This window comes from Macrotis lagotis, chromosome 4, assembly GCF_037893015.1.
Source record: "Macrotis lagotis isolate mMagLag1 chromosome 4, bilby.v1.9.chrom.fasta, whole genome shotgun sequence".
Lineage (NCBI taxonomy): Eukaryota > Metazoa > Chordata > Mammalia > Peramelemorphia > Peramelidae > Macrotis > Macrotis lagotis.
Window position 1 is genome coordinate 1,862,099 of NC_133661.1, and position 16,084 is coordinate 1,878,182.

At 44.5% G+C, this 16,084-nt stretch overlaps 1 protein-coding gene across 5 annotated transcripts in view; it reads right to left on the bottom strand.

Annotated features, from left to right (window-relative positions):
• The window catches only part of LRRC27 (leucine rich repeat containing 27), a 58,677-nt gene that overhangs the window by 41,300 nt on the left and 1,293 nt on the right, over positions 1-16,084 (bottom strand). For all 5 annotated transcript variants that reach the window (XM_074232129.1, XM_074232127.1, XM_074232128.1 and 2 more), the window contains exons 3-5: positions 14,850-14,980; positions 4,519-4,577; positions 985-1,137 (exon numbers count right to left, since the gene is read on the bottom strand). In XM_074232129.1, coding sequence (XP_074088230.1) covers positions 985-1,137; positions 4,519-4,577; positions 14,850-14,980 — 343 coding nt within the window. The remainder of the gene's footprint in view (positions 1-984; positions 1,138-4,518; positions 4,578-14,849; positions 14,981-16,084) is intronic.

A 16,084-nucleotide genomic window follows, 5' to 3' on the forward strand; every position in this document is an offset into this window, starting at 1 on the left:
CACTAGTATAACGAGCTGGGGGGGGATGTATGGGGACCAATGGACCAATTAGACTGTGACCCCAGCCTATGGTTGGCACCAGGTGGCAGGAACAAGGCCTTTCAAAGTGCATACAAGACCTTGTGTTTTGGGATTTCCTCACCTCTCTCACCTTGAAAGGTGTGCCATTTTGTTAGGATATCTTAATAAAAAAAAAACATTTAAGCACACTGGACTATATTCATGAGCCATTTATAACAAGTGAATGGAGCACAGAGTCTGGAGTCAAGAAGACTTTTCATGAGTTCATATCTGATCTCAAACTCTTTCTTAGTTGGGAGACCCTGGGCAAGTCACTTTATCCTGTTTGCCTCAATTTCCTCATCTGTAAAATGAGCTGGAGAAGGAAATGGCTTCTCTGCCAAGAAAATACTGAATGAGGTCACCACCACTTCCCCTTTACTACTTCCCACACTCCAATTTCACAAGAAAAAGAAGAGGAAAAAACCGAAATGTCCCCAAAAGCTGCAGTACTTCTGTGAGGAAGGAGACCAGAAGTTCCCTGACAAGCTCTTTGGAGAGCCAGGTGCTGCTCACAGTCCTTGGGTTTTTTGTCACTCTTTCAGATTTTCTCCTAGTTCTGCTTGCTTCTCTAAGTCTCCTCTGGCTTCTCTGAAAATATGCCCCAACCTGCCCAGTCCTTCCCCAGGCAACAGGAGCCTTCTCTTGCCCAGTTCTCGGCTCTGCTCATCCCTGTCCCTCTGCTCTCTTTCCTCCAGGGGTATGGTCCCACTCCTGAAAGTAATGGGGTGGGGTGGGGGCAATGTTCAAGGGAAGTCCCCTGACAACTGCCACTTTCCCCTAGGCATATTTGCTGTCTTGATAGAAAGTTGACATGCCACTGCAGAATTCATCCTAGGAGGAGACCCTGGGGTGGGTACACTGAGTCTAGAGATCAGGGTTTGCTCTTCATGTGTGCTGACCTGGATGAGGAGGGGGTCCTACCTTGACAAGGTGGATCAGCGTCAGCAGCCTGCTGCAGAGCCCAGTTACGAAGAAAGGCCAGGATGGCCAGCAGACCTTTCTGGATGATGTCTTCAGGGGGGAATTCCAGAGGGCAGTTCCTCAGGTTCAGGGCTTTCAGTGACATTAAGTTCCCTGAAAAACAAAAAGGAAAGTCCATGAGTATGTTTTCCCTTTGCTCCTTCATCTATGAGCGGGACCACAGAACAAGGGGCTGTAGTAGTATGGAGCCAGGCACCCCCAAAGTCCATTTTCAAAGGCTTCCTGCACTCTCCCCAGGCTCTGGCCCACTCTGTGACTGACACAGACACTGTCCCAATTGAGGGCCCTTTTTTTTCAGGGGATTTTTGGGCCTCTTTTACCATCTGGACTAGTCGATTTTTTAAGGTGTTAATCTCTTTGGCGTTTTTTTTTGTGTCTCCTTTACTGAACTGTTGAATTTTTTTTCATGATTTTCTTAACAGTTCATTTCTCTTCCCAATTTGTCCTTCACCTCTCCTTTTGAGCTCTTCAATGACCTGAGACCAATTCATATATTTTTGGAGGTTTTAGATAGAATTTTGACTTTGTAATCTTCTTGTGAGTATGTGTTTCGATCTTTCTTGTGACCACAGTAACTTTCTCTGGTCAGATTTTCCAGCCATTTGCTCATTTGCCAACCCACATCTTGATTTTAGTCTTTGTTAAGGTAGGACTCTGCTCCCAGGCTGGAGTGTGCACTGTCCCAAGCTTCTGGGGTTGTGTGCAGCTGTTTTCTGAGCTCGTTCCTGTGAGCTGCAAGCTTTCTGTTCTTTCAAGGTTGTGTGATCTAAGGAGAGGTGCATCCCTTCTACCCTGGAACTAGGGGAGGGTCTGTACTCCCCTGCGGCTGCAGGCTCTGATGTGCCACAGCTGCTCCTCTCCCTGGACTGAAGATCTGCCACCTCAGTGCTAGCAGAGAGACTCCTGGGATCTCCTTCTGAGCTCCTTGGCCTCTGTGGGATGTGAGTTCAAGAAGTAGTCACTTCTGCTGTAAGCAGGGCCAGGCTTGACTTGGCTAGAATGGCTTCAGAGGTATAGTCGTGGCACCCACCAGATTACAGAAGAGCAGCCTGGCTATGTCCAGAGAAGTCAATCCCTGGGATGCCAGCCATCAACCAGGGAATTCTTTGGCCATGTCTACTCAGAAAAAATCATCCAAGACCATCAGTGCTCTGTGGTCACTGGTGTTTTTGCAGTGATGGCGGAGAGTCGAGCATCACAGAACTCTCAAGAGGTAGACAATGAGCCACCATGACGCAGGCTCTGGCACACTCAGGAGACTCAAGTGAATGGGGAGTTAGCCCAGGCCATCTCAGAGAACGAGGCCATCCACCATGAGGATTTACATCCATCTGGGATTGTTGCAGCCATCTCTGGTTTGACCCTAGCCCTCTTCTTGCCTCTCTAGAATACACCTCTTTCCCCCACCTCCTGTACCCCCCACCCCCACCCCGATTCACAGCTCCTTTCCAGGACTGCCTCTGGACCACTACTGTTCCATTCCCCACCATGGGCCAAGGCTGTTAGTGTCTATGTCCACTGTCCCTCCTTTGCTGCTCTATCAAAGTCTGTTCTCAAGGAGAAAGGACCTCAGCCACAAGTGTCAACATTCAAGGTCAACAGAGCATAAGACAACTCTTTAGACTTCTATTCCATGGACGAGGAAGCTAAGACCCCCAGGGCCTTCCTGTGCCTGCAGCAGAGGCTCCTCATTGTTAGTGAGTCCAGCGATGGCCCTCCCTGGTGGGCTCCCCCAGGCTCTGGCCTTGTCCCTGCACAGCTTGTGGGCCTGGGTCACTCATGCTTCCATTCCCAGAACTGCTGGGCTCCAGCCTTCTTCTTCCTGTGCCCTCAATAAGCAAGGCCATGTCTTCCTGATAATGTTTTATCAGCTTTGTCCTGATGACCACCAGCTTGTGGGCTAGTATCCCAATGGAGAAGAGCAACGGGCCAAGGAAGGAGGCCACAGCTGCCCATTCAGCCTGGTGCTCGTGGCAGGTAGTATGGGACACTGGGGGTGAGCAGGACCAAAGCAAAGCTGAGACTTCCCTCAGTCCCTCACAACCAGGGCTGCAGAGAGCACAGCAGGTGGAGGGCAAAGGACGGGATGCATCTGTTTGGCACTGGAAAAATCTAACTCCAGTGGATCCAGGCAGGAGGACACTCTCCCCCAAGCCAGTTCCCATACACATTTGCTCCAAGAGGGACAAAGGATACTCAGTGACACCTGGGACTTAGCATAAGAAAGATGTAAGTTCAAGCCTGGTCTCTGACCCTGACTAGCTGTGTTTCTCTGGGTAAGTCACTTACCCTTGAACTGACTCAGTTTACTCAATTGTCAAATGGAGAGCAGCCCCAACCTCCCAGCACTCTTGTGGGGATGCAAGGAGAACACCTATAGTGCTGAGCTCAGTCCAGTATCTAGCTAACAGTAGTCACTATATAAATGCTCATCATCATTATTCTCATCAAAGGAGGCAAATTTGCCTTCCCTGAGGTCACTAGCATGCCTGACCATGACTCAGATGGAGGTGATGCCAGGAGACAAAGGGGACAAGACCTGGGAGGGGGAAGAAAGAGAAGCCTTTGCACTTCAATGCAGGGGGATAGCAGGAGGGCAGGAGGAAGTGTTCCTGGCCTGGCCTAGGTGGAAATGACCCCAACGTCACTTGTCTTGGTCATCAGCAAATGCCAATCACTTCTTGACTTGCCCTGACTTAGCTATCAAAAACAATTCAACACATTTAGACGTGAGATTTCAGTGGGTGTGTGTGGGGGAGCTTGAGTAAGAAGAGCAGGCTCTGATGGAGGGCTGGGGGCTCAGCACCTCAGATGAGCTGGGCCGTTGGGCACGCACACACATATGAATCAGAGCCCCTAATTATGAGTCCACACAGATGAACACAAGACCACTGTGGGGATGGGGTGGGAGCAGTACCAGGAGCAAGGCCATGAGGATGGCAGACATTCTGGTGTGTGGAGGTGGGAGATGGAAAGGAAGGAACATTGGAAGAGACCTAGTTTTCAACCTCCTTAATGGTCATGGGAACCAGTGGCAACTCAAGGGCTGGCATCCAGGATAGGGATGTCAAAGTCAGACTCAGATAGGAATGGTTCCCCTGGGGCCCCACACTGACTCAGAAAACCACAAATTTATAGGAGCTTTTCCTGTCTATTTTTTTGGGGGAGCATTTCTCTATTATAATCTGGTTCTGAGCTTCCTCAGCAGCAAGTCTGACAGCCCTGGGATAGAAGGGACCTGAAATTGGTTTGGTTTGGCCCCTGAGGACAGAGCCAGGCACTAAGGTATGGAGGGGGCACAAAGAGGTCAGTTCAGGCATCACATCATCATCACCCTCCTCCCCTCCAGTCTTCCATAAGGGCAGCTGGTCGGCCCCTTTGGAGGTCTGCAGGAGGATGGAGGATCCCTTGTCACTGAGGGTGCTCTTTGGGGACACTCAAATTTCATTTCTGTTTTAAAAAGAAAACACTTACCCAGTTCCACAGGCAATGATTTTATGGGATTCTTTTCCATAAGCAAAGTTTTGAGATTCCTTTAAGACAAAATAAAAAATAAAATTGAAAAAAATTTAGGTAGTCATCTGTAAATCAAGTTATGGTGACACATTCCTTTGGCTTCTTTTGAAGTCTTAAAAGGTAACTGAGAAGCCAATGGGCCTGTCAGAACTTACTAACAACATTAAATGCCTATAGTGTGTCAGATGCTGGGGATACAAAGCTGTGATGAAGCCGTGAAACAATCTGGGAGCTCTGGTGCAAACACAACCTACAGTGGGCTAGGTTCCCTCCCGTCTCTTTCTTCCAATTAGGCTCCACCAGTCACCCCCACTGGCCTGGAAAGGGGCAGAAGCATTCTCTTTCTAGATGAAGCTAAGGGGGAACTGAGGGGCAGTGCCTCTAAGTCATAAGCCTCGGGGTCCTGCAGAGTTCAGGTCTGAGACAGTCTAAGAATGGAACTAGCATCCAGAGCTATCATTGACTCTGGGTCACACATAGGCATTCCATTCTCCATAGCCTGGTGGACACTGTGCTGCCAAACTCCTGGTTCTTGGCAGAAGAACTCACTGTCACAAAATTAATTGGTTCCTGATGAGTGCTTCTACCCTGGCGTCCCCCCCCCCCACTCCCACCCCAACAATTGGATGCTTGATCTTTTGATCCTGGGATCTCAACATCATTCTGAAAACCCTGGTCTGATAGGGGAAACAACCTACAAACTCTCTATAGGGAATGCTTGCTGTATTAGCTGGGGTTTCATCTGAGACCTGAAAGAAGCAGAGAAGAGAAAGGAGAGTGTTCTAAGCATGGGGTACAGTCAGAGAAGATGCTCCAAGGAGAGAGATGGAAAGTCTTGTTTGAGGAGGAGCCAGGAGACTGGGAATCACAGGAGACTGGGTTGCTGGATCCCCAAGTGTGGGGGCAAAGGAGGAAGGGCAGTATTTTGGGACAATAGGGAGCTGCTATTGAGTAGGGGGTTGACAATTAGACATGAACCTTTAGAGAATGGATAGGTAGGAAGAGAGTCCTGGAGCAAGCTGACCCACCAGCAGCTACTGCCATCATCCAATTGTGAAGTGATGAGATGCTGCAGGCAGAATTCTATATCTTGGTACCATACTGGAGAAAGAGGGAGTCTAGAATATGCTAGCTTGGAAGTGGAGGGCTGGGAGATGGAGCTACTGTGGACAGTGATGGAGAAGGCAGCCGTAGGAAGTTTAGAGAAGATGAGTTCTGTTTGGGAATGTTGAGTTCAAGATGTCCAAGAGGCCACTGGAGAGGAAAGCAGTAGAAGGTGAGTGCCACCAAGCTGATCTGAGGATCTTCAGCACAGAACCATGGAGTAGATACCCAATGAGCCAATGGAGAAGGGAAGACTTCCAACCTCAACATCATCCTCACCCTCTGTGTCTGACCTAGTGTCAACACCAGTCTCTAGTCCACATCTCTGATGTGTGCCTCTGATGGTCACTCTCCAGTTCTGGTCCCTCTTGTCTATTGCCTTGGCTACCCAATGGTACTCTTGCTGTTCTCTTCCTGTTGAGGCTCTGTATGGTATTGGATGCTTCATGGATGCTTCATCAATACTTGCAGAAAACCAATGTTCTTGGACTTAACAAGGGTTAACAAGACTCTGGGGTTCAGCACTTGTTTTTTGAGGTAATGGACAGAAAGATGGATGGTGGCCTGACCATTCTTTGGCTCTTTGCCTTCAGGTTCATGGAGTTTTAGGGTAAGACACCCCATGTGATGTGAAAATTGGAAATTCTCTGAAAGTAAACAACAGGTTTACTTCATCCAATGGAAAAGACTGGTTTCATTTCACTGACTTACAAGTAAAAATAAGACTTTATTAACCTGGACTGTCTCCTTTGAAGAGAAACCACACATGCGGATTCAAATTCTATTTCTGCCATAAGTTCACATGACAGGGACAATGAAAAGGGAGGAGATTCATCTGCCAGAAAAGTGAGGAGGCTTTGAAAAAAATCACCATTTTTGATGAATAAGCTTTCTCTTTCTTTCCAGTAAGATATCTGAGGCCATTGATATAATGGGGCATCAATGATCTAAAATATCAGTAAGTAGCTGGATGCCCCAGACAAAATGAGGAAGTCAATCCTGAGAACTAAGTTGTCTCTCAGTCTCTCGGTGAGCCTCAGCAGGGCCAAGATTAGAGCCATTCAGGGGTCTGACCAACCCAAAAGGCATATTCCTCCTTCTAAGTGCTCGGGCACAAATTAGGGAAGCAGAGACCCCATGAAGCTGGACCTGGCAACAGCTGTGACCCTACTTGCCAGCCTTGCCTCTCCCTCCCCCATCTACACTCTCTCCTCCTGCCACCATCCCTCCCTTTTCAGGGAGCCAGGACCTAGGCTCATAGCCTTGCTCTCCCTGCTAGTTCCCTCCAACCCACCTGAGTCAGTCAGTAGAAGACAGCTGTACATCAAATCAGGAAGATCCGAGTTCAAATCTTGACTTACACATTAAGTAGTAACTGATAGTAGCAAAAATCTTAAATGTTTGATTTCCACCACCAGCTCCTTACTTCCCAAGACTGTTCTCCATCCCCTCCATGGGAGGTTCTCCCAGATCATTCCCCTATCCTGGAGACCCTGACCAGCCTGCCTGTACACACTACTCAAGTCTCTGGCCTCTGGGACTCCTCATGGCTGGGACCAGGAGGGGATGCATTTAGGTAATGCCAAGTCAGTGTTGAGGGCTTCATAAATAGGATTTCACGTGAGCTACAGAACTAATGAGATCCCATTTGATCCTTCAGTTGTCTGAGAGGGAGGTGCTATTATGGTTTCCATTTGACAGTTGAGTATAGTGAGGCAGGCAGGGATGAAGGGATCACACAATTAGTGCACAAGGTCAACTTCCTGACTTGAGGTTCAAAGTTTTGTGAAGTGGGCCACCAATTGGAAAGCATTCATCATAAATGTTTCGACTCTCCTTTGCCATCTAGAGCTTTACTCCACTCCATCCTATAAACATCCTTCTCTTGCCACCAGCATCTCTTAGTTTTTTCCTGTTCTCCACAAATCAAAATACTCTGAAATCATCCCTTCTTGCCTGTTCTTTTCTTGTCTCAGATGAGGCGATTCAAGCCCAGGATCTCAATCCCATTTATCTCTCTCATCCTTCTCCAGTCCTCCATTTCTCTCAATACTGTCTTATGTTCAATCTTTATAAAAGGTTCTCTACATTCCTATTCCCTTCTATTTGGTCTCTGATTTCATCACTATTGCCTTCCTCAAAGTTACCAAGGATGATTTTAGAAGAAGAAAGACACTGTCACTTTTCCAGTCCACAGGTTAGCAACCATAAGGCAAGGATGGACTTTTATCTGCTCTCATTCTTCTAGGCAGCTAATGGTACAATGGATAGTATACTGGGTCTGGAACCAGAACCATCTGACCTCAGATCCTTACACTGTTTGTGTGACCCTGGCCAATCATTTCACCCCAGCCTTGAGGGATGTTGTATCAGAGGAGGAACTTTACAGCCCTCAGCACTATGTCCCTAGCAGAGGTCCCATTCACCTCTGGCCATTCTCCTTGTTATTGTCTTCCCTGCAAGGTCTTCTTTTGGTGATTCTCTCCCAAGTTCTTTTCTGTTGACTCCATCCACATCCAGCCCCAATGTTGACTTTCCCAGGCCTCTCCTATTTGAACACTCTTCCTTGGTGACCTCTTCACAGAGTTATCTCACAGACTCACCTGTGCAATGCCACTCTCCTGACCTCCAACTAAATGAGCCAATGGCACCCTCAACACATCTTGTTCAACATACAAAGCATGATCCTCCCCTCCAAACCCACCTCTTCTAAACATCCTATTTCTATTATTGAACACATTGTCACTCTTCTAGTCCACAGGTTAGCAACCATAATCATAAAAAATCAATTTACAGACCCACTCAGTTGAACAATCTTGTCTTCCTAGATATCTCCCTGTATGGCTCACCCTTTCCTCACTAGTCCATCAGTCACAGAACTGCCAAACTAATTTTCTGATCATATCTGTCACCTTTCTGATAAATTCCAAAGACTGTCTATTGCCTTTGAATCCAATATGAATGACTCTATTTGGAGTCATAAAATTAATGTTTTTTTTAAAAAAAATACATTAATCAAATGAACCCTGCCCTCAAACCCTGTAATAAATACATGAAGTCAATTGAAACAAAAGCTGGCCATGTCCAAATCCATTTCTTACTCTACAAGTCTCATCTATCCCCCTGTCAGAAAGTGGGCAGCCTTTTAAGACAGCTGTCCTTTGAAATCATAATTAACCATGTCTTTATCAAAGTTCTTACATTTTTCAAAATATTCAATTTTTCAATTTGTTATGGTAGGGATTGCATGGGTTCACTCTGTATTGTTTCAAAGTGAGGTTCATTTGTGGACTGCTCCACCCCCCCCCAAATCTGACCCAATTACATAACCCATCATTTCATTTTCTTCTCAAGTATTTCTAATTTTTTTCTCTCTTCCTTTCATTTCTTATTCTAAAATCAAATAACAAAAATCACCCCTGGTCTCCATCTTATTTCCTAGATGACTCCTTTATGGGTCTCAGGTTATACTTGGATCATTCATTTCCATATGAATATAAATGTGTGTATGTGTGTGTGTTGGTATGTGCAATCATACAATACATACTTCCATATATCAGTTCTTTCTCTGGAGGTGTACAGGATTTTCCTTCTTATGTCCTTCAGAGTTGATCTGACAGGTCATATTATTCAGAGCAGCTGAGTCATTCACAGTTATCACAGCTATTACTGTATGCAGGGTTTTCTTGGTTCTGTTCATTTCACTCTGCATTATGTTTACTTTTTTATATTTCTCTTTATTCCCATGTTTCTTTTTCAAAATTCTACCTGGCTTCTGATTGTCAGGGATGTTTGGAAGCCCTCCATTCTTTTAAGTGATTCATTGACTCTCCCATTGAGTTTTTTTGTTTTACTGAATACGTTATTTCTGGTTATAAGACTATATATTTTGTTTTTTGAAATATTATGTTACATGATTCTCCATTCCTTAGCAGTGGAGGGTGCTATATCTTGTGTCATCCCAAATGGGGCTCTTTGGTACTTGATTTTTTTCTTTTTGAATGTTTATTGTATTTTTCCTTTGACCAAGAAGCTCTGGATTTGGGCTATGACATTCATGGGAGTTTTCATTTGGATGCTTCTTTAAAAAGGTGATGAGTAGATTCTTTTTATTATTGTTATTATACTTATATTTATTTGTTTATTTATTATGTTCAAAGATCCAGGCAGTTTTCTTTTATGAATTCTTGAAATATCTTCTCTGTTCCAATTTTTACATTATCTCTCCTTGATCTATTTTCCAGGATGGCTTTTTTTAAAAAATGAGATATATTACATATATTTCTATTATTTTGAAAATCTTTCTCATACTGTTTCTTATCTCAAGGAGTCACTAGTTTTAATTTTCAGGAAGTTTTTTTATTTGGGTCAGGATTGATACTTCTTGTGCTATTATCTAAGTTTATCTTCTATAGTCCTTGTTCCTTTTTCAATTTGTTATTCTCATTTCACGTATACTTTCTTACAGCATTTCTTCTAGGAATTCTAATTGATCTTAAAGGTAAACTTTTTCCGTGAGGTTTGTCTTCAGGCAATTTTGGAGTGATTCTACTCTTCTGAGCTTTTGTTTTGGGCATCTCTGATCTCATAATAGATCTTCTGGGTTTTTTAATTCTTTCAGAAATCTATTCTGGGTAACTCAATAGTTGCTGGCCCCTTAGCACTGTTGGTGACAAAATCTTCAATTTTGGTCTCTCTGGGAAATCTCCCACCCATCTGCTGCCCTCAGTCTTCCAACTGCCATCCAGACTCTGAGTACTTTGTTCATGATCCATGCCTATTTCTGTCCCACATTTCCTGCCCTACTCACTTGCTAGTAATTGGATTTTATGATCATGGTCTATAAAGATCATCCATTTCTATGGTTTCTTCTTTCATTTTCTGATCACTATTTAACCCAGCTTCTTCTCAGAGCATTGTTGGAGAAACCATGGAGGGTGCTAGTTGGACTGCTCTTCTCCCCTGCCATCTTGGCTGACCCCCTCCATATCTTGTAATAATGATAATTTTCCAGCAGGAATGAATTCTGTGAAATTCCATTGCCAATCTGTGCCTCCAAGTCAGGAAGGTCTTAAATTAAGATCCAGCTTTGGACACTGCTGAACTATGTGACCACAGACAAGTCCCTGGCAGAGATCACATTGATGAATGGCTCTGGGCACAGCTTATTCTCTTCCCTCCATCATATCATGCCTGTTTCTTAGAATCCCTTCTTTCCTTCATGCTTCCCCCAACCTCATTTGCTTATTTGTGCATGTTGTCTCAATTTAAAAACTGTGTATTAGATGTCTAGCTTTTTTTTTCTCTTTATATTCCCAATACTTGGCACTAGTGAGTGCTAATGCAAAGGGAACCCAATGGGAAGGATTCTAAAAGCCAGAGTTGGAGGTGGGGCACAAGGGAGGGGGAGCTCTTCCATGACCTTTGGGGATTGGAGTTAGGTTGTAAAAAGGAGCTGATGGCTAGTGGGAAAGCTTCTAACAAATGAAGGCCAACATTAAGATACCAAAGAAATTAGACTTCTTTAAATCAAATCTTAGGGCAAAAGAAATTGAATGGTACCTGATGAAACTTGGAAATCTGTAGAACTCCAAGAAAGTAGGCTCCACAGTGTTTGGAAATAAAAAAAACAAATTTGAAGAGGAAAAATGTTAGAACTCAGGTTGCCTGCCCAGCCCCATTAATTCTCTAATTTTCATTCCCCAAGTTCTGCTCTTGTGGTGTGTACCCTCTGATTGGAGGAGCGAGGTCCTCCTCCTAATGCCTTCCTCTAGAGAGGACTCTGAACTTTCAGAAATTTCCAGGTAATGCTCCCTGGGTTTAAATGTTTGATGCCATGAAACATTCCCTTCTTCCCTTCCCCAGTTTTGCAGCTTCCTTATATATGTTCTCTTCCCCAATTAGTCTAAGCTTCTTGAGGGCAGAGACTGTCTTTTTTCTTATATTGTAATCCCAGCAATTAAGATTTGTCTGGCACATAGTAGGCATTTAATACTTATTGAATTTAGAAAACTTGAATCTACAGTGGCAAGTGTCTTCAGTCACAAAATAGCAAACAACTGATTTGGAATACAAATATATTCATGTGGAAGATAATCTGGAAGAAGAAAAGCAAAAGATACTAAAATGAAAAGAACATAAAAATGAAGTTATATATAGCTCTCCTAGCTCACCCCCCTCCCCCAGCAACAACAACAACAAAAGCTAAGACCTGTAGCATAGGATTGAACCTGCAGGAAAGGGGGTTGGGGGAGGCAGGGAACACAGGTCTATGCTTCAAAGGGTAAGAGAGTCAATTAACAATGAACAATTCCAATGACAAACATGAGTTTTACAAGGAGCTAGGAGAAAAACCACCAAACCATCAAAGGATGAAAATTTGAATTATAAAAGACTACTAGTGTTCTTCACCCACTAGAGACCACAGAATGGAATGTAATAATTTATTCTTAAAAGCAAATAATATTCTCAAGATGCAAATAATTCACCAAATAATATGCACCAAAAATCTTAAGTAAATTATCACTGAAATGAAATGACAAACAGAAAAGGTTGTATTTTTATTCTATGGGGAACAGGAGCCATCAAACCTTTCTCAGCACTAGAATGATGTGGCTATAGACCTGCTTTTGCATCACTACTTGTTAGAAGACAAATTATAAGGGGGAAGACTTTGGTTGGAGCAGCACACTAGGCTGGGTGCTGTCCTTGGGAGTCAGGAGAACCTGTCCCACCTTAGTCTGTCACTTCCAGTTTTTCTCTGATAAATAGTTCAAGTCAAAGACACAGAGAGGGCTAGAAGGGGAGAGGGTTGTGTAAGCAAAGCTGAAATGGGAGAGAATTGGCAGAGATAGAATCAATAGAATACAGTAACTGGGACATGGGAAAAGAAGAATGAAGAGAAAAGGGTAACATAAATTCTGGGAGGCAGCTCTATTACCTACCAAGAGATAGTAGAGAGAATATAGTTTGGGGTTGCTAGAAAGTGGAGGTTGGAAAGATGTCTGTGAGGCAGCAAGATAAAGTGCTTTCCTTATCAGTCTGAGGAAAACCAAATAATCTTTTTTTTTTTTTAAGTTTTTGCAAGGCAAATGGGGTTAAGTGGCTTGCCCAAGGCCACACAGCTAGGTAATTATTAAGTGTCTGAGAAAGGATTTGAACCCAGGTACTCCTGACTACAGGGCCGGTGCTTTATCCATTGCGCCACCTGGCCACCCCGAAAACCAAATAATCTTATCCAAGAGATTACAAGAGGAGGAGCCTCCAAAGGGTTCATAAGATGATTATTATCCAGCTCTGTGGAAGATGTTTCAGAGGCCAATCCAGGTGAGCTTCTGAATGAGGAATGAGCAGTGCTTATAAGCCATGGCCACTAATTGGACATGAGAAAATGTTCAGAGGGAGGCCTGGCTCCTCAGTTCCTGAGTGGTTGTTCAGAGATTGTGGGTGAAAGTGCAGGTTCATTTTGGACAGAGTAGGTCTTGGAATTCAATGAGACATCTAGGCAAAGGTTTTTGGCAGGAAGCTAACCTTAAGGGAGAATGGAGCACGCTAAAGGTTAGATCCATGGATCAGAGAGTCATGCAGGTCCTGTGCCATTGGATAAATGAGGGTTAGGGTCAAGAGTAGAGCTCTGGGAATGCCAGCACCAAAGGAGGATGGAGAGACAGAAACAGCTCCAGGAGAAATAAGCATCTGGATGGAGGGCAATCAGCGGTCTCTGGGGTCCAGAGAGGTAAGGAATAATTCTCTAACACTCAAGAGCTATCCACATATAGAGTGGCCTGGTTTTGGAGGTGGAAAGTTCCCTCTTACACCTCAGTTCAACACACACTCATTAAATCATAAAGGCCTGCTATAGGAAAAATGAGATGCTAGGGAATATCCAGGGGTCTTCGTGGTGGCATCCAAGACAGATATGGAGACAAGGGACCTCTGGCTGAGGATGCTCTTCAAACACAGGAAGACCTGGATGCCACCGGAGCAGCCTACAGCTTTGCCTTTTAGAGAACTATGGGGAGGACCAGAGGTGAAGGGACTGGACCAAGGTGACCTAGAGTATTAAAAAGCAGCTCCATTCTCCTACCTCATCCTGAGCTTGGCTTTGCGATCCAGAGATGGTGGACCCTGGGAGCTTTCTGGGCAGTGCAATGACATGATGTAAACCATGTTGAAGCATACAGATTTCAGGATGGAAAGAAGGGAGGGAAGTTGGGGGCAGCTCAGGGGTCAGGCCCAGAACCCACCCATGAAGCAATGAGAGCCTGAATCAGGAGGGTGGTCAGAAGAAGGTTGAGGAAGAGACATACAAGGAGGATTCTGACAAGAGACTCAGCAGATCATGTGCTTGTGTTCATCAATGATGGGCCTTTATTCTCCTCTGTACCACAGCTCAAACTCCACAATAATGACAAAGGGCTGAGCATAGGGAAGGCACTGCATCGATCTCTTACGAAGCTGCTTTTGACAAATCTCCTGATTCACTGGGACCAGATATGGGGAGTGATGGATACGTGAAATTGGCTGTGGTGGAGATCTGGGTTACAGGGAGGTCAGATGGACAAAGGGGAGCAAAGCCAGTTTGTGCGGAGAAGATAAAGATAAAAAGATTAAAAAATGTCTGTTTTAAGAAACATTATATTGGATGAAGAATTTAGTTTCTGTTTCATCATCTGCCGCTCACTCTCAGCTAATAATGCCCAACCATCCCTCACCAACCTTTTGTGAAGCTCCAAGAAGAATATAAACACATTTCCCCATAGGCAAAGTGGTTTTATGCTCAATTCAAGCTTTAGGACAGATCTGATCCAAGGAAGGGAATCCCTGCACATCCTAGTTCTCCAAAGAAAAGAGAAACGAGTCCCTGGCTTGTTCCTTGGGAAGCTTCTCCCATTTGGCCAAGGAAAGCTTGAGAGCTGGATGTGAGGAAATGGGAAGAATGCTCACTCCTGCACCAGAGCAGAGACAAGCCTGGAGCCAGTTCCCCGACCAGGCCATGTCATATTTATCTGAAACCTACCACTATGCGTTCATTTGTGGGACCCCAAACTGACTCCCAGAGCATCAGTAAACTTGCTGACTGAGGTGCAAGCCGAAGAAAAATCAGAATGGGCCATTTGACATATTTAAACAGACAACAAACTGAATTACTTTTTACAATATAGGAATAGAAACATAAGTCTTACTTGTGAGATCCAATCCCAGAAGGAATAGCTTTAATTTTATTATGCCGGAGGTCCAACCAAACAAGATTTGGCAGGAGCTGAAAGAAATCTTTAGGGATTATGCTGAGTTCATTTCTTTGGAGATGCAATTGCTTCCAGGAAAACAAAAAACAAACAACAAACAACAACAATAAAAAACAGAATTAGATTCTATGGCACTAACTCTGCCAGTGCGCCCAGGATAATGGGCACTAGGACAAGATATCTCTAGTAAAACAAAGTCCTTCCTATTAGCCCGAGGCTTCCCATTCTCAGTAGCTCACACTGCTGGCAGAAGCAGCCTGGTCATTGGCCAGTGGGGGCTGGTCCATCTCCAACCTTGGGGAGGGGCCCCTCCCTCACCCAAGACAGCTATAAACACTTCCCTGTGATGGCACATACCCAGACATGCCAGGATCTTGCTTCTCTTGCTGATAATCAAAATGCACTTGGCTCATAGTCAACCTCTCAATACTCTGGATGGATATCTTTATAAAATAGATTACATATTTATTTGTTTTAAGAAAAAAATAGAGATTCATTCTTTTTTTTTTCTTTTTTAGGTTTTTGCAAGGCAAACGGGATTAAGTGGCTTGCCCAAGGCCACACAGCTAAGTAATTATTAAGTGTCTGAGACCGGATTTGAACCCAGGTACTCCTGACTCCAGGGCTGGTGCTTTATCCAGTATGCCACCTAGCCGCCCCTAGAGATTCATTCTTAAGGAACCAGGCTCAACTTGATGAAGTCCATCTTTGTTCACTTATATTTCACAGTCATTATAATGGTATCAAAACTATTCAATCAATTGGTCTTCATTCACCCCTATGACCCTGGTGCCTGTGTATGCACGCAGGCATGCATGAGCGTACATGCACACACACACATACACATACACATACACACACACACACACACACACACACACACACACACCACACAAACACACAATTAGATAGGCCACACATAGTTAGAGCCAAAGGGGCTCTCTCTCTCTCTCCTGGCTAATTAAGTACAGTTCAAAACTTTAACAACTTAGGGCTTTGAGGCTGAATGTTTAACTAATACTTGAATCTCTACAACATGATGATTCCAATAACAGATCTGAATAATAGCTGAATAATAGATCTGAAGCCATGAGGGTTTAGGGGCGTCGAGCCCCATCCCACAATGGGCTGATATGAATTTTACCGAGACAAGGATGCTGTCTGTGGGGAGC